General features: G+C 56.9%; 1 protein-coding gene across 3 annotated transcripts in view; it reads right to left on the reverse strand.

Moving 5' to 3' along the window:
* Positions 1-17,263, reverse strand: part of KLHL22 (kelch like family member 22) — a 28,394-nt gene extending 11,131 nt beyond the window's left edge. Inside the window, exons 1-5 of one of the 3 annotated variants that reach the window (XM_082417225.1) lie at positions 17,138-17,263; positions 14,171-14,436; positions 8,709-8,874; positions 5,592-6,310; positions 1,082-1,274 (exon numbers count right to left, since the gene is read on the reverse strand). In XM_082417225.1, coding sequence (XP_082273351.1) covers positions 1,082-1,274; positions 5,592-6,310; positions 8,709-8,874; positions 14,171-14,397 — 1,305 coding nt within the window. In that variant the 5' untranslated portion in view covers positions 14,398-14,436; positions 17,138-17,263. Of the gene's footprint in view, positions 1-1,081; positions 1,275-5,591; positions 6,311-8,708; positions 8,875-10,155; positions 10,224-14,170; positions 14,437-16,299; positions 16,321-17,137 lie in introns of those variants that run through there. The other 2 variants (XM_082417226.1, XM_082417227.1) reach the window with 2 other exon arrangements.
* Positions 17,264-18,829: the final 1,566 nt, after the last annotated feature.

An 18,829-nucleotide genomic window follows, 5' to 3' on the forward strand; every position in this document is an offset into this window, starting at 1 on the left:
TAGGTCTCAAGGACCCCTGGTCTTTCCCAAGAAAAACCTGCCCTCTTCTTCAAAACACGCAGGGAGTGCCCTCCAGAGGGGCTTCCTCCCCAAAGAGGCCAAGGAGCAGGGGGTAGGCTGGCTTCCCCTGCCTGGGAGGAACTGCGGTGGGAGCCCCTGGCCTTCCTTGGAGCCTTGCGGACTGTGAAGAGGAGCTGGGCCCGTCAGGGAGACCCCTGGGCTCCCGAAATTGGAGTCTAAGGACCTGGGGCTCGGGAAAGGGTGAATGGTAAGGAGGGGAGGGGAGGGGAGGAAAGAGGGTCAGGGAGGCAGTAGCTCCTGCCAAGGCCTCGAGGCCAGTGCAACGGAGCACGGAGGAGAGCCATCCTCTCTGCTGGGGGAGCCAGGGTGCCCAGCGGTGCTCACGGGCACTGGGACCCGGGGTGCACCAGGGACCAGCAAGGCCCCCTCTTGCCCTGGGGTCTCATGTCTGGTTTGGGGGCCAGGGTCGCAGCACCGCAAGCCCATAAGGTGAGAGAGGTACACCCCTTAAAGCATCACTTTTGCACAATGGACGTATTTTTCACATCTTCAAGCTAGAACAAACCAAAGTATTGTGTAGGAAACACATGATTTAAAAAAAAAAAAAACCATGTAAAATATAACTTCTAAGGTGTTTCTGGCTTCTTGAAGGCCCTGTCCTTGGTTGGAGGGGGTGCTGTGGGGGAGGTCTGAGGCCGCTGGGCCCTGCCTCTCGCATCCCTCAGGTTTGACAACATCTCTGGACTTGTTCCAGCTCATCTCAGCTGTGCTGAGGAAGAGAAGGGGAAGGCTTCTGTCCACATTTGACTGCAGGGTTAAAGCAGCTGCCCAGGGCCAAGGTGGCAAGACCCAGACGGGGGTGGAATTCTGGGGAAGGGGGTCTCTCCCGAGGCGGCTGGCTCAATCTCAGGAGTCCCCCACCCCAGTCTTAGGGCACAGTCCAAGGAGGGAAGAGGGCTCTGATCATCGGCTGGTTTCCCTGGCCGTGCCTCCCACTCCCTCCACACAGCCCAGGAAGCAATGCGGCCGAAGAAGGGCCCCCTGGGAGGGGTTTCCTTACCTCCCTCTTGAGCGGGGCCACATAGGCCCAGGAGTTGGTGGCAGGGTCGTAGCGCTCCACAGCGGTCAGGTCATTGTGGTAGTCGCGACCGGCCACCGCGTAGATGTACCTGCCCACAACGCACACGCACAGGTCGGCGTGCTCCTGCTGCAGCGACTGGATCTGGAACCATCGGTTGTGCCTCGGGTCGTACCTTGTGGGGACAGAGGACAGCATGTCACTGAGCAGCCCCTCCCCCAGCCTGGAGGGTGGGGCCTGGAGCCTTCTGGGTTTCAGCCCACAGCGCCAGGCCCTCCACCTGTGACCTCACGGTGGCTTCTAGACCCTCCACTGTCCACCCCAAGCTGCCCAATGGCTGTTCCTACAGCCACCTCGATCTCACCTGTCTCACCTCAAAATCCCCATGGCCCCGCTCTCAATCAGGAACGCCCCCAATTATGGCCTCTCGACTGGAAGACTGGGCACAACAGCCTCCAGGCCTCCAGCCAGCACTCCCTCAGGCTGGTCGCCTGGCTCCCATCACAGCCCGCCTGACCCCCACCCCCCACTGCCTTCGCATCTCCTGTGTGCAGTTCCCGCCCTCCCCAGTGGGATTCCAGGACAGAGGCTCGAGAGGAGGGGAGGGGAGAGAAGCCCACCTCTGCTGAGCCCAGCACTATCACCAAAGCTCGCTCTCCTGATGTAGGGTCACCTCCACGCCCCTTTCAAGGGGACGCAGCTGTCCCCGTCACAGCCCTGCCTTCACCTCACCCCATCAACCTTCGTAAAAGAGTCTAACCCCCATGCGACAGCTTCCTCTATGCCCCCAGCATGGAGCTGCTCCTCCCCCCAGCCCTGCCCTCTCCTGCCTCCAGAGGGCTTCACTTTTCAGCCCGGTCTTCTCGGCCACTCCAGGACGGCCCACGGCCACCCCATGTTCTCTTCTCACACTGCTAATACCCGTTGCCACCTCCAGCCGGCTGCTCACCGTTCCCACGTGGACCCCCGGGCTCCCTACATCCCACCCCTCACTCACCAGCCAAGCCCCTGCTCACACCCGAATCCTCACATGCCTGAGCCCAGCAGCTGAGGCCCTTCAAAGCCCAGACCCAGCCCCTGCCCCAGGCTGGACCCCTGCCCCATCTCTCCAGGCCCCAGGACTGGCACCCTGCTGGGCATGAGGTCAGTGTGCTGTTTGAGCAGACACAGGTGACCACAGAGCCTCGAGGGCCAGGGCCCGTGAACCCGAGGCCCCAAGCCCACTCCTCCCCGACCGCGGCCACCCTTCCCCTGGCTCCCCGCCAACCCCGCCCCCAACTCTGGCACCGGCAGCTGAGCGCCGGCCTCTGGAGCCCCCTCACTCGATGGCCCCTGCACACTTACAGCCTCTCTCTGATAAGTGTTTATTTCTCCACCGTAAGACCAGCTCCGAAGCAGACAGTTTTCTTTGGCCTGTGCCAGATGCCCCCATTTCAGCTTTCACCCCCAAAACAAGTTAAGTGCACTCGACAGCCGCTTCTTCCTGCCGCAGCCCCTCCCTGCCAGCCGAGAATACAGGAAACAGGCCGAAGGGAGAGAGAGGACAGGCACCTGGGCCACACAGACCCAGGTCTGGGCACATCTGGCCATCAGTTTTACTGTCCTGACGTTCACTCAGCTCCACACCCAACGGGGTTATGCTGCCTGCCTAGAAAAGCTACCATGAGGGATCATGAGGGTCAAGTCACGTGACAAGGGTTCCTTAAAGGACCGTGGTCCATGTCTGTGTTCCCAGACCTGGTGGCGCACCCGGCTCAGGGCAGATCACGCACTGTCCGCTCAGAGAAGGGAAGGAGGGGCGAGGTCACCAGCAGTGGAATTAGTCACTCAACAAACATCACTGCCCCCAACGTGGACCAGCCATGGCTCCTGGCGCTGGCACCCAGGGCCCCCCTTTCCACTGTAGGTTGGGAAACACGCCAAAGGGAGCAGAGTAGCCAAGTCTCCACGTAAGGACAGGTGCCGGGGAGGAGAAGTGACAGAAGGAGAGAGCAGGGCCGGGAGGGCGCCTGAGAACGAGTGAACGGGCCCTGCCAGGTGGAGGTCCAGCTGGGACAGGCAACCCAGGGCAGGAAGGCACCTCCCACAGCCTTCCTGTGCACAAGGCTTGTTCACATTTCACATGCGTCTCTTCTGCCCCATTTTCACCAGGGAGACGAGTCTCTCCAGATGCTTCCTCTGGCCTCCTGCCCTCACAGCTCCCTGGGCTGGGTTCATCTGGATTTGCGGTGTCAGTTAAGGAAACACACACACATACACAAACACATACATACAGACACCACACATCAATAATTCAGACATAACCACAGTTTTGCTGATTTCTTATCTCTCCATCGTGTTCTATATCCCACATTTTCCTCTTTATTGGTTTAATTTTCCACTTTGTCAGAATAAGTCCTCAAGTAATATTTTTTTCCTAATAGAAATAAACTAAAGTATTGCATATAAGGATTCAAATCCTTCAGTCACTTTAATGCTGACTCTGGACCATCCTACTGCAAACTCAGAGGCGAAACCTAGGGTTGGCATGAGAATGTTCTGAGGCCTTATTAAACTTAGTGATTGCTCTCGCTGTTTCCATGACTTAAGCCTTCCCATGATTATTGATGAAGTCCATTACAGTTAGAAACATTTTTTGAAACATACTCTAAAATATTAATAGTCATGAAAATGCCTAAGGACAAAAACAAGTTATCACTCTATGTAGGGTCGGGGCATCTGGCAACATGGACTGGCCACCACCGGGTAGGGGTGCAGAGCTGCAGCTGTGGGAAGGTGCCCTAGCCACGTGGGCGACACAGATGCAATCAAGGAAAGAAAAGAGAAGTGTCATAGCTCGGAGGCAACGTGCTCCGACAGAACTACCTTTTCACATGCTACAACCTGTTAAGTCCCTAACTCCTCAAAACGCAAATGCTAATTTACTGCAAAATCTTGTTTTCTTATATTCTGACAGCCTGTAGATTCTAAGGGCGGTGAACTGAGAGGAAAGGGCAGAGAACCAGACTCTTAACTCAAATTAAGATCCACCTGGCAGTGTGAAGAGTCCAGCAGGAGATGAATGAAACTTTCACTCTGTAGAGATGAGAGCCCGGGGTCTCCCCAGAGCTCACCAGCCGCTCCGCACCGCAGCCTGCCCGGCAGGTGTCCCTGACCCCGCCTGCCACAGTGACCCAACCTCCGACTGGAGTCTGAGGCTGTGGTTGTCAATCACGGAGGCTGACACCAGCACCTTCCAGAGTTCTGGTGGGTCTCACAGCACACGTTCACAAAAGGGAAACAGACCGGGTTTGAGAGACAGATGTCAGCAGCTCATGACAGGACAGACTCTGGAGAGTCTGCTTTGAAGATCTGGCCTTGGCCCTCCAGCTGGAAGTGGCAGCCCTTCGAGGCCTGGCAGGAGGGAGGCCTGAACCTGGGACCGCCACCACCCCCTCGCCCCCCAAGGACGCGTCAGGTCAGGAAGATGATGAAGGCATGGTTTCCTCCCTTCTGAACTGGGCCCCCTCCCGTTTGACCACAAAGAGCTGCCAAGCTCTGGGTCTCACCAGTTTGACAAAAGTGATCACTTCCTGGGGTGGGGAGAGCAGAGGAGGCCGACAGACGGGGGTCTCCTCCTGGCTTGGGGTCCCCAGGCTCCCATACAAGGGGCACAGCGAGGCCTGACCCCACCCCCAAGACAGAGCAGGAACAGGAACGCAGTTGGCTTCAGCTCACCGCTGCCAGAAACAGCTGGCAACCCCTCTCTCTCTGTAGTGCCATCTTTCAGCTTGTGGGGGGCAGAAACTTCCCAGAGGCACCCTAAGATCAAACCAAAGGACAGGGGAGGGGGCCCTGGAAACCTCCTGGAAGTGGAGGCCGTGGGGATTTGCCCCACTTCCCTTGCTCTGACCAATGAAATGGATTTGTGGGATCCCAGCCTCGCAGACTGACAGAAACCACGGCCTCCCCTGGGGCCTCACACCCAGCACACGGCTGATGACAGGGCCTGGGGGGTGGGGGGTGGGGGGGATTTGGTCTGAGGTTCAGCACTGCCTGTGGGCCTTCCCTGCCCCCCAGGCTGAGGACTGTGCACTCAGGGGAGCAGGGCGACAGGAAGCCACCCTCCACCAGGAGCCTGTGCGGTTACAAGAGCAGAGCTAAGCGGATAGGCAAGGGGAAGCTGGGACCAGGGATGTGAGAGCAGAGAGAGGCAAGGTGGCCATGCTCCCAGGCCTGGTCCCCTCCTTCCTGCTGCAACACCCTCTCCCAGCCCCTCACCCACAAGACGGTGGGGTGTGCTGAGGGATGAGGGGGTTTCTGAGGAGGGGGGACAAGAGCGGGAGGAGGCATCACGGGCCCCCTTCCTCATCTCACCGCCGTCCATGTTCTCCCCATCAACCTGCGCCCACAGAACGGGCGCAGACCTGTTCAAGAGGCTAACTGCGTTGGCCAGTGGCACGTGCCTGGCAGAAGCCACCCTCTGGGCAGCCGCCCGGCCGAGGGCCCCTACCTCCAGCAGCGGGACTCGGCGCGGAAGCCCTGGACATTGTTGTCCCCTCCAATCAGGTACACGAAGTTGTTGAGCACAGCGATGCCCTGGTTGGACATGCGGGGCGCCAGGGAGGCGGTGAAGTGCTTCCACTCCCCCAGCAGCGGGTTCAGGTACTTGGCCTGGTCGCTGAGGACAGTGGACGGCGTGGAGTGGATGCCCCCGAAGCCCACGACGCACTGGAAGTCCGAGCGCAGCTCGGTCTGTGGGCCCTGCAGGCTGGGCTGCAGGCTCTCGTTCCGGTGGTACATGAGGGCTTCAGCCACCGTGTCCCTCAGGGGGCTGGGGTCCAGCTTGTCGTGCAGCCGCTGCAGGACCTCGGCTTCCATGAGGGGGAAGCGCACGGTCTCCAGGAGCTTGGGCGGCTCATGCAGCGGGAGCCGGTCAGCCTGCACCTGCTCCGGAGGGTAGTGGTAGAGCAGGGCGCCCTCATACACCTCCGTCTCGCAGGACACCTCCAGGCGGTTGCTGCTCAGGAGGGCATAGACCTTCTCCAGGGGCAGCTGGCGGTACTTGTCAGTCCGCGAGAAGGCCACGAAGTTCTTGAGGATGTAGGCGTCCAGCTGCTCGGTCAGGCGGCTCAGGTCAAAGAGCTCGGCCAGCCGGTAGACGTCAAGGATGTTGTCCTCATCCACCCAGGGCGTGAGGAAGTCACAGCAAAAGTGGATGATCTCGGGGATCTGTGAACAGAACACACCCATTCAAGCCCAGGCAAAGCGTCTGGGTGCAGGACCCAGCGCGGAGGCGCGGGTGGGGCTCACAGGCTCTGCCGGCCCCACTCCCCGCCACACTGGACACACCCGAGGCTCACAGCACTTCGGGGCTTAAGTCTGGGCTTGGAGGTGGTCTCTGAGCCTCAGCCTCCTCGTCTGTAAAACAGGGATGACGTGGCGAGGAACCACCTGACACAGGGCGGACCCCGACACACGTCAGCTGCCTTTTGAATAAAAAGCACGGGATCTCCAGAGAAGTGGAAGCAGCAGGACAGCCACCATGCCGCGGGGCGAGGACACCCTGCGATTAGGTAACCAAAGAACCCAGGAGGCAAGGCAAGGGCCCGGGAAGGCTGCTCAGGGGCTGCTAAGTTCTGCAGGAAAACTGGATTTTAGAATTTCTCAAAATGGGAATCCCTCTCTTATCCAGCACCATCAACAAATTCATTACATGTAGACTAATTCTGCTGGAATTTGAAGCTTATTAATAAATGTTTAAAGTCTTTTTATTTTTTCTGGTTCTAGACATTTGGTGCTTGCCAGGTGACATGCTGAAGGCTGAATGGAAACCTGCAAAGTGCCAGGCGTGTGTCTCCCCCACCAGGAACGTCTCCATCGTGCTGCTTCCTTAGGTCCTGAGGGTCTTCACTCGACCATCCATTTCCTCCCGAGCAGGTGCTTCTGCTTGGCCTCTTCTGCCTAAAATATTACCTCTGACCTCTCACAGGCCAGGAGCTGAGCACCAGGCTCTGGGTGGAAGGTGAGGGCTGACAGCCCTGAGTGGGCCTGAGGAGCAGCTCCTGAGAACCAGGGACTGTCTTGCCCTCCCTGGCAAGGTCAAGGTCCCTCATCCTTGTCTCAGAGCAGGGACCTCTGGCAGGGAATCTCACCAAGGAATCGCCTGGCCTGCCCCGTGCAGGAGGTCCACGAGAGGCCCAGAGAAGGGAACTCATTTGCTCGGGGTGACCCAGTGGGTACGGTCTCACCGACACTCAGATCCACATCCCTGGGGATACCACGAAGGGCACAGCACATGGGGGACAGGCCACCAACAGCCACTGGCTACATGAACAAACATGACCCGGTGGGCCTGTGGACTTGGAACTGTTACGCCAAGTAAAACTTGCTTTAAAAACAACATTGCGGGGCTTCCCTGGTAGCACTATGGTTAAGAATCCGACTGCCAATGCAGGGGACATGGCTTCAAGCCCTGGATGCCGCGGAGCAACTAAGTCCATGCGCCACAACTACTGAGCCTGCGCTCTAGAGCCCGGGAGCCACAACTATTGAGCCCATGTGCCACAACTACTGAAGCTCGCGTGCCTAGAGCCTGTGCTCCGCAACAAGGGAAGCCACCGCAGTGAGAAGCCTGCAGACCGCAACAAAGAGTAGCCTCTGCTCGCCACAACTAGAGAAAGCCCACGCTCAGCAAGGAAGACCTAATGCAGCCAAAAATAAATAAATTTATAAAAAACAAACAAACAAACAACATTGCATAGAAGCCCAGTATGTTAAAAATAAAACAAAACCAAGCCGGGCTGCCCCAAGCACCAGCCATGGCTCTGCCTTGAGGTCTGAGGGGAGGCAGCAGGTCTCTGAGCCAGTGGGTGGCAGAGGGAGAGGGGTGGGTTTGGGGAGGTGGTTTGGTGTTGGTGTGCGCGACGGATGCAGAAGGCAGAGCCCAGTTGGGAGGAAGAAACGGAGAGAAGGAGGCCGGGACAGAGGTGAGGGCAGGGAAACAGAGAACACGGTCACATTCACAAGGATGACTCGTCCAGACATGGACCCAGAGGACGAAGGTGGACACAGAGGAGAGCCGGGCGCTGGCAGAGTGGCCGTGGGATACACGGTGCAGGGAGCAAGGCAGTGTGCGGTGTGCTGGGGCGGGGAGAGGTTCTGGGGGCAGCTGGCTACTGGAGTAAGTGTGGTCCCCAGAGCAGCAATCCCAGAGCAGCAATGAGGGGACAAGACATGGGGACAGAGAAGCTCTCTGAGTAAAAGAGGGAACTTCTCCTGAGTGAAGGCCGCCCTGGCTCAGCTCCACCTGCCCACCCGCCACTGAGGGTAAAGGCACGGGGCTACTAGGGCCCCGCCATGCGGGGAGCCTCCAGACACCCCCAAACAGGCAGCTTTTCCTACTGCCCCAGACGTGCTCTGACCTCATAAAAGGTCAGGATAAGGAACTCGGCATAAGACTTCGTTCCGGTTTCAGGACACAAGGGAAAAGCTGTCTTCTGAGCCAAACGAGGAGCCTGCCGACACTCTCGAGAGCAAAGGGCTCACCGCCCACCCTCACACCACTGCCCAGCAGGCACCCGGGACCCGTCTGGGCCTGGCTCTGCCTGCCTCAGACCAGGAGCCTCACCTGAAGCTGGCAGGCGGCAACCAGTGTCTCCTGGACGTTGCTCAGGCTGAGTTCCAGCTCGGACGTGTAAATGAAATGCAGGATTTGGCACATGGCGTTGTAGGACACGCCGTGGATCAGGACTTCTTCCTGCTCCATCTCCTTCAGCCCCCCAGCAAACATGCCTCTGCAAAGGGAAGAAAGGAGATGGCAGGGTTACACCCATTAGGAAGCCAGCCCAGGCCACAGAGGAGGGGCACCCGGAAGCGCCCACAGCTCCTGACCAAGCTTGGCAGCTGTTCTGGAAATCTCCATCTAATGTGCCCCAGGAGCCGCACGTGAGCCTCTGCGGGCAGGACCACGTCCAGCACGCTTTCTGCTGCGTCCACCTGTGCAATTCCCGGGCCACAGCCGCAGCCCAGGGCACGCGGTGAAAGAATAAATGAATGGGAAACAAATAGTGAAAGTCCTCCGCTCAGCAGCTCCGTACCCAGCAGCCACTAAACGCCAGGAACCGTGCACAGAGCCAATGCGACAATAGTGAAGTGAAGCGGCAGGATCCCTACGTGCATGGAGTTAATGCCAGAGGACAGACACGAAGACACAGGGCACTTCCGGTGGTGGAATCACTGTCAAGGACCACAACAGGGCATCTAACCGAGGAGTGCCCAGCGCGGGAGAAGAGTGGGTGGAGAGCGATGGCAGAAGGGCCCACGATGAGGAAGTGGAGGTGGCAGGCACCCAGGGCCCAGGGCCAGGAAGAGCTTGCAGGCAGGCAGGCAGGCAGGCAGGCAGGCAGGGCGAGGAGGAAGAGGCAGGAGGTGAGCCTGGGCCAGGTCCTGCTACCCCCGGGGCAGGGCAGGATCTGGACCAAAACCAAGGCAAATGAGGTGCTACCGGCGAGTCGTACACAGGCCTGAGCCGAGGAACTTCAGATCCTGGGCTCCTTGGCCAGAGTGGAGAGGCTGGAGGAGAGGCAGGGAGGCTCCTGCAGGACTGGGGAGGCCACACGGCTGGGGAGCTGGAGTAGAGACCACCCTGGGGCCAAGAGGAGAGAACAAGCGATGGAGGGAACCCAGGAGAGCACAGGAGGAACCCAGGCTGGGCAGGAAGGGACTTGGTGGGACCGGAGTGAGAGAGGGCAGTGGGAGTCCCATCATGGCTCCAACACTGTGGGCGCCCCAGGGCATCCCAGCAGGGGTGTCAGTTAGGTGTTTGGAGGGAGGAGGCTGGCAGTCAGGGGAGGAATCTGGGCTGAAATATGACAGCAACACAGAGATGACAGAGTGGCTATTGTTACATTTTATATCACACACACACACACGCACACACTCTCTCCCTCTCCCTCCTTCTCTCTCTCTCTCTCTCTCTCTCAAGACCTAAATTACACGAAAGGGTGCTCTGGTCACCAGCCCCCCTCCCAGGGTGGCACTATCCCCAGAGGCAGTGCCCGCGCCTTAATTCCCACCTGGTTTCGACTTCACAGGACACCTTGGAAACGGCCCCGATCATCCGTACACACAGCACTGCCCCTCTCTGTAAAGGCGATCACAACTGATTTAACCGTTCCTGCCGGGGTCCACCTGGGTTACTTCTAATCTCCCGTTATTTCACCCAGTGGATGGCTTTGCGCCCACGAGCTGTTGCTCATGTGAACGCCAGGATTAATGTCAGGAGAGCAACTGCTGGGTCAAAGAGTTTCATACACACGCACTTGGATGGCACTGCCCACGGCCTGTCAGGTAGCGCCACCAGTGCGCGGGGAGCCTGCCCCCCACACCCTCAGAACCAGAGGAAGACGCCGCTCCAACTGCCAGGAGGCGAGGGAGAAATCTTGTAAACAATGGGACAGAGGCTCTCTTCACAGGTTTAACAGCTGTTTCTATATTCTTTTCCAAACAGTCCAGATGCTTTGCCCATTTTCTGTTAGACTCTGTCTTGTCAATTTAAAGAAACTGGAACCTCTGTGCATCAGTGGTGGGCATGTAAATTAGTGCAGCTGCTGTGGAACAGTATGGGGTTCCTCAAAAAATGAAAAACAGAATTACAGAATGTGATCCAGGGAATTCTCTGGTGGCACAGTGGTTAAGAATCCGCCTGCCAATGCAGGGGACACAGGTTTGAGCCCTGGTCCGGGAAGATCCCACATGCCACGGAGCAACTAAGCCCATGTGCCACAACTATTGAGCCTGCACTCTAAAGCCCACGTGCCACAACTACTGAAGCCCGCGCGTCTAGAGCCCGTGCTGTGCAGCAAGAGAAGCCACCGCAACGAGAAGCCCGCGCACCGCCACAAAGAGAAGCCCCCACTCACCGCAACTAGAGAAAGCCCGCGAGCAGCAACAACGACCCAGTGCAGCCAAAAACAAATAAATAAATAAATAAATTTATTAAAAAAAAAAAATTAACACTACTGATCTGTACACTTAAAAATGGTTAAGATGGTAAATTCTACAGGGTTTTTTTTTTTTTTTTGAAAAAGCATGTTCACCAAGTCCCCAGCAGGCAGGCACAGATAGCACAGACCACAAAGAGAACCCGGGCCACCTCTACTGCCAGGATGTCATAACCAGATGTCACAAGGTGCCAATGAGCTGCCTAGGATATGAAGTGGGGAGAACATTTCCTGTGCCAGCTTGTACCAGCCCCCAACCCCTCTTCCAAACCTTCGAGGTCAGGCGTGTTTCAGAATTCAGAACGTTTCACCTGGAGAAACCCTTATCTGTGCCACATATGATGTCATGCTGCCCCCCACAGGGTCTGAATCAAATCCAAACACCTAAATATTTCCAAATCAAAATGTACAAAGACCCATGCTAAGTAGGACACATATAAAAGTACCCTCATATCAGTTCAGGGCGGGTTTTGTGGTTTAATGAATTTCTGCCAAACTTAGATTTTCAAAAAGCTGGCGATGTAGGAGAATCCAACTTCTGCCTCCCCCCTCAAAGATCAACGACTGGACAGATTGGACAGCTATCCACAAACAAAAGAGCTCCGGGAGGGACTTCCCTGGTGGTCCAGTGGGTGAGACTCCATGCTCCCAATGCAGGGAGCCCGGGTTCGAGCCCTGGTTAGGGAACTAGATCCCACGTGCCGCAACTACAATCCCGCATGCCACAACTAAGATCCGGTACAGCATGCATGCATGCATGCATCAATCAATCAATCAATCAATCAGAAAAACCAGCTCCGGGAGACTTCCAGAGGACACTTGACAAGTTTTAGCAACACATTAGAACAAAACAAAACAACTCTGAGTATCGGAGCTTTGAGGTTTGAGTATTATGAACTAGGATTTGCAAGGGAAAACAGTGTGGATGATAAGGAACGTTTATAAATGGTTACCACAGGGGTGAGGTGGGAGGGCAGGGATAAAGTGGTGCTTTCCACGATTTCCTATTCCAGCAGCGTTTCAGCTGTGGCAGTGGATGCTGGATATGACCACATGCCTGCTGACCTGTCTGTAGATGGCCACACGCCAGGTCCCCTCAGGCTGATTAGGGCCTCGCACTGGAAGAGAGGTTTCCTAACACGGAACCAACTGTCCTTCCACGAACAAGGCCCAGTAGGCGGGGGTCTACTGCTCCATGTGCCCAGGTCTCACTGAGCATTTCACACACTCTGATCCATAAGGAACTACAGCTTTCCGTGTGTTGGCTGGACACCACTCAGCACCTGGCAGACACCCCACAGGGCGTCCCCTACAGGGCCCACTGCCCTCCAAAGCCCTTCCTTCCCCCCCTGCCCACATCAGATATCTTCACCAGCCTCACTGGGAAAAACCCTTCATCATTTCAACCTGAGTCAATAACCGAAATGAATAATAAGGAAATAAACCCGCTAAAGCTTGGAAATCATCATTTCAAATGCACATACCAGAGATGAGTCTGGGTTCTCCCTGGTCCCAGTGGGAGGGGGTGTCATCCTGCACAGTGACCGGGCCTGAGAGGGGAACACCTCCCAGGACAGGCCCACTGGAAGCGGCTGCCAAAGGGCCAGGAATCGCTCCTGGAGGATGTGGGGAGACAAAGGAGGTTTCCACCAAGAAGGGAGAGATGGCACCAGTAACTGTCCTTTAGGAAGAGGACCGTGACTGTGACAGTGACAGGATGGCCTGCACGGGGAGAAGAGCTCCGCCTGAAGGGCTTCGACGGTGTGTCCAGGAGGCCCTAAGCCAGGAGGACTCCAGTGCTTGACCTTCTGGGCCCTGAGGCCTCCCACAAAACTCTGCCCTGCCCACTGCCCTGTCTTCTCAAAGCTTGTAAAAGCTGAATCCCCATGAATTGAAGGGACACTGTTGTCCCTGGACATGTTTGCTCCAAGGCACCACTAACCACTGGGTCACCCTCTCCATAAACTCCTTCTGGAGAACAGGAAGCACTTAACCATAAAGAAATATTTTGCTCATTAGTTCCTGAAGTTAAAAGATGAGCCTTGAAGACAAAAGAACCAAACAGGGGAGTTCCCTAGTGGCGCAGTGGATAAGACTCTGCACTCCCAATGCAGGGGGCCCGGGTTCGATCCCTGTTCAGGGAACTAGATCCCACATGCATGCCGCAACTAAGGAGCCCACATGCTGCAACTAAGGAGCTGGTGAGCTGCAACTACGGAGCCCACCTGCCGCAACTAAGACCCGGCGCAACCAAATAAATAGTAAAAATTAAAAAAAAAAAAAAAAAAAAAAAAAAGAACCAAACAGAATGGGAGACAGAATAGAGGGTCTCAGGTTTCAAGTGGGATGGTGGCACCAGCTCTGCCCAATGCGCTCAGGGCTGGGCTGGCGTCACATAGGAGGTCATGAGAAACTCAGGGGCCACAGAACCCACAGGGAGGGTGGGAGGCCGAGGCCTAAGCGATGAGGAGGTGAGAGAGGGAGGTGGATGGCCAGGTGAGGGTGCGAACGGAGTGACTCCACATCACATAGCTGTGTGGACGACATGCATACGGTACTGACCACCCGTCTCGGCCCCCACAGAGGTCCCCGGGCCCGTATGGGCTTCCTGACGGTTTTACAAGAACACTGGGTGGGGCTGAAAAGTCTAAGGCATAAAGCATCGTAACGTCTTTTAAAAAAGGCGTGTGTTACAAAGGCAGTGAAAGCAAATGTGGCAAAATGGTAACAACTGGTGTCCAGGTGTTTGTGATACTATTCTTTTCAACGTTTCCATAGGTTTGAAATTTTTTTAAATGAGATGATGGGAAGCCAGGGTAAAGTAGAAAGAAAATCTGTTTCACACCAAGATACTGTACTTACAGTAGAAAACTCATTCTAGTAAATACAATATTATAAGTAAAGCCAAGCATACCGCCTTTAAAAGAAAAAAAAAAAAGGGAGCACATGCCCCAGAGATGGGGCAGCTGATAGAAAAACAGACCCCAAGCCCCCTCTGCCTGCACAGCCAGAAGCAGGAGAAGCCCGGGGTGCCAAGGCGTCCACCTGGTGGAGCCAGCATCCCTGCTACCTTACTACACAGACTCACCTGAAGTAATCGCAGGACGCAGCCAGCAGGATGCGATGGGCCTCAATGTGCCTCCCCTCCACCACCAGGACCACGTCGAAGAGGATGCCGCTGTTCCGCAGAGCCAGCAGCCCCCGGAGCAGCGCCTGAGAGTGCTGTGCACTCCGGTAGGTGTTGCTGACACAGTGCGGGTGGGAGGGCTGTGCCGGCAACTTGCAGAGCTGGGCGAACTCCTGCTCCTCCGCCATCCTGACCACCGCTCCCAACCTCAGCACCGCGGCTGTCAGCTGCCAAGACACAGGGGCGAGGAATGAGCCTGGGAGGCAGCGCCGGCTGTGCAGGGCTGGCCAGCTGCTCGGGTCCCACCCTCCTGCTCACCTGTGCTTTCCCCGTGGTCTCAAACCTCTAATTCCCTCTCCCCTCCCACTGCTGTCCAAACTTGGGGCCTTCTTCCTCCTGACCTGTGTCCCTTCATTGCCAAGATTCTCCTTTCCATTTTATCTGCTTCAGCATCGCCATGAAACAAAAGGGTTCTAAAGACAGACGGACCCAGGCAGAAAACCCAGCCCCAGGGTGGACTCAGTGTGGTGAACCTGAGTGTCAAGCCCCTCAGATGAGGAAAGGGGACTACAAGCACCCAGCCCCTCGGGGCATTCTCAAATTTCCTAAAGGACGAACACAAAGCACCAGCACAGACCAGGTTCTCAAGGGCTCTTCCTCTCTTCTATTGGGAAAGAACACTGGGTCGTCCCCCCCAACAGGAATGGATGCATAAAAAAGACAACAGGCCTAGGTGGTGGTACAGGGGAGGGTTCCAGGCCCTACCTTCTTTTACCGAGATTTTGAGAGTCAAGCACTGTAACTTCAAGTAAATTTGGTACATTCAAGATTGTCTGCATCGTCTTTTAAATTCAAGCTTAACTTCTAATAATTAAGTCAATATGTTCAAAAAAATGCAAACTGATTTGAACAGGAGCCTCAGAAACCCCATGAGTAAAACCAGCTACTGCAAACACATTTTGGCCAAGCACTCCAAGCCAACCACAAGTGACTGTGGACAGCTGGCTGTTCCGGGTCAGGGGGCAGCCAGTCCTACACCGAGCTGTGGGGTCGAGCTGTGCACTCTCCAGGCCACAGCACTGCCAGCCAGCGAACCACTTGCCACATCTTCCTTCCCCACCTCACGTTTCTCCACTATCCCCTCCCCAAATGTGCTTCTTTTTCAATCCCCTACTGGACCCTTGAAAGAAAAAATGAAAAATAGATTCTACTATAAAACAGAAAGGTATACTGTATTATGAAACTTAAATTTCCCTCCCACTTATGCCCCCTAACCAGATCCTCTCCCAGAGGAAGCTATTCTACTTTCCCGTCACCCTTCCAGGTAGCACCTATGCATTTGCAGGCAGAGCTGTAGAACAAAATTTCCCCCTTTTTATTAGCTTTTACACATGATAACCTCATATCCCACCCACAGTCCATTGTATGTATAACCATATTTTATTTAACCAATCCTTTTCAGAGAGACATTTGGGTTTCCTTCAATTGTTTGCTGTTGACAACAGTTTTGCACTGAAAGTCACTGAGATCTGCCATATATGTAGCAGTTAAATGAAGAACATTTACTAGATATAGAACTGCTGGATCATCTTAATTTGAATGTGTAGTTGACATTTCAATAGATATTGCCAAATTGCCTTCCGTAGAGGTTGTACCAATTTATTCTCCACAGGCAAAGTATGAGAACCGGATTGCAACCACTGTCTAGCACACCAATAGCGTTTTTTTTTTTTTTAATCTTTGCTGACTTAGATGAAAAACACCATTTCACAGTGTAACTTCGTTTTGGTAATTCATAAAATTTCAAAAAATAAAATATTAAGTGGAATGCTGCACATCTTTTGCGATTCCCTTCCCATGCCTGTTTTTCTGAAATAAAAAATGTTCTTGGGGGCTCACTCTCTGGCACCCTCGACCTCCTATTCATTTTACCCAGGTTCCTCTATGATGAAGCCCTTCCCTAGATTAACTACCCTCGGCCCCATAATGTCCCCAATTTTAGTCATGGCAAGCAAGGCCCTGCGTTCAGTGCTGTTCAGTTCAGAGCTTTGGAGGGAGCAGGAAGGAGGCTTTATGTCCCAAGTACATACAAACTGAAGGACGTAAAATGAATTTTCATGAATTCATGGATGACAGAGTCGGAAGCATCTCTGAACAATGTTCAACTCAACACAATTTACTGAGTAGGCACCCTCAGTCCTCTGCAGGGCCCCAAACAGTGTCTGCCCTCCACGAAGCCCAGTCCCTGGCAGCACGAAGCAAGGTCTGCAACAAAGGGAAAGGGGGTTCCACTTCCCAGGGGACGGCCCGCATCAGGTGAGGATGGGAGGCGTTCTGGACCATCGCGGCGCGGAGGCCGGAGCGGGGCAGGGACGTGCCCGGGCGGAAAGCGCTGGGCTCAGGGCCGGGGTGGGAGTGGGCAGACCAGCGGCCGGCGCTCCGGGCCGAGGCGTCGCACTGACAGCGCGGCCGCCGGGGCCGTCGGGGTCCGTCCAGGTCCGTCCGTGCAGCAAGCGGGGGCCGAGCCTGGGCCGGCTGAGGGGCCGAGGCTGGCATGCCGAGGTCCAAGGTCGCACCAGGGGAACGGCGCCCGACCGGCCGCCTGTTGCAGGGCCGCCGGCGTAGCGCCGGGACCGCGGCCCCGAAGGACGCGCGCGGACCCGCGGGGGCGACAGGCTCGCCCGAGTCCCGGACGCCGGCGTCCCCGCGGCCCCTCAGCTCCGACCCCGCCGCGCCCGGGGGTCCCGCCCGCCGCCCCCGCCACGTCAGGCCGCGGGCTCGCCTCAGGCCGCCGCCCCCACCCCGGCCCCGTCCGCGCCCGGGCCGCGCCTCCGCCCGCGTCCTTCCGCGCCCGCGACCCGCGCGCCCGCCCCGAGCCCGGCCCTGGCCCCGCGCCGATATCCCCGTCAGCCCGCGCTTGCCGCTCACCTGGCGCCGCCGCACGCTGAGGCCGCACTCGTGGGGGCGGGGCGGGGCGCGCGCGAGGCGGGGCGGAGGGCATCACGTGGCCGCACTGCGCAGACGCCGGACGGACGCGGGCGGAGGCGAGGCGGGGCGGGGCGGAGGGTGTGGCCCTGGCAGGGGTGGGGCGGGGCGGAGGTGGGGGCGGGGCGGAGGGCGGGGCCCGGCGGGGGTGGGGGCGGAGCGGGGGGTGGGGGCGGAGCGGAGGGCGGGGCCCGGGCGGAGGCTAGACTCCCTGGAGGCCGAGGCTCCGCGCCCTTCCCGACCCCGGCGCCGGGCGCGGAAGAACGCAAAAAGAATGAGGACATGAAGGAGGACGTGAAGGAATGCTTTCTGGCGAGGGTGGGGCCCTATAAATCCATTTCCTCTTTCCTCCCTTCGGTCCCTCCCTCGCGGTCCCCTGAGTCGCCCGCCCCCTGCTGGATGCTGGCAGGGACATAAAACACCGCCAGTGTGAACAGGTGTTTTCCTGAGGTTCTGGAGTAAATCCGCTCCCCAGCTCGCAGCCGGGTCCCACCACTCCAACCGGCGGCTCTTGCGTTCATTTTTCTCCGCCTCACCCCCAGAGGACCCCATCCTCCGAGGCTCATGGGTGATGGCCGCGTCCGGAGGGTGGGGAGCTGTGGAGGAGCATGTGGCTGAGGATGGCTCGAGGTTAAAAAGAACGGTGGGGGGCTTCCCTGGTGGCACAGTGGTTGAGATCTGCCTGCCAATGCAGGGGACACGGGTTCGAGCCCTGGTCTGGGAAGATCCCACATGCCGCAGAGCAACTGGGCCCATGAGCCACAACTACTGAGCCTGCGCGTCTGGAGCATGTGCTCCACAACAAGAGAGGCCGCGACAGTGAGAGGCCCGCGCACCGCGATGAAGAGTGGCCCCCGCTTGCCACAACTAGAGAAAGCCCTCGCACAGAAACGAAGACCCAACACAGCCAAAAATAAATAAATAAATTAATTAAAAAAAAAAAAAAAAAAGAACGGTGGGCGAACGTGGAAGAGGGAGAAAGTAAGTGAAAGAGAAGCACTGTCCTGGCTGAGCGTAGACAGCTGCGTGTGGCTCCAAAGAGGACTCGGAGACAGGGCCAGCCGAGGAGCGGAGGTTCCCAATGGGAGAGGGCTTCCAGGAGGGCTTTACGGAGGTGGTAACCCTCCAGCTGTGTAACAGATGAGGACTTTTGGGGAGCGGGAAAGCATTCCAGGAAGGGGACAGTGTTAGCAGAGGCATGGAGGACAGATGCAGCCAAGCGAGTGGTTGGCAGGCTGCCAGGAGTTTCTGAGCCTGAAGGGAAAGTTAGAGACCAGACCCGGACCTCTAGAGATGGATGTGGCCCTGAAGGCAGCCTTCAGCCTTCAGCCTGGGTGGCAGATGCCAGCACCTGTTGCAGAGACTGGACTGGAGGGGGCATCAGGGAAGCTGTGGCCTCAGGTGGACAGGGAGTGAGGTCAAAGGACAGTGCTAGCTGGAAACTTGGGGAGGCAGGGAGGCAGGTTCCCCAGTACCGGGGAGTGATGGGTGAGGAGGGGTGAGCCCAAGACATGGCGGTGGACAGTGGGGCTACCCTTGTCACAAGGAGCCTGGAGCAGGAGCAGGTTTAGGGAAAGACAAGACCCACCATTGCCCCAGGACGGTAAGGAGGCTGCAGATGTCCAGCTGAGGGCC

This window comes from Balaenoptera physalus (genome assembly GCF_965194825.1).
Source record: "Balaenoptera physalus genome assembly, chromosome: 12".
Taxonomy (NCBI): domain Eukaryota; kingdom Metazoa; phylum Chordata; class Mammalia; order Artiodactyla; family Balaenopteridae; genus Balaenoptera; species Balaenoptera physalus.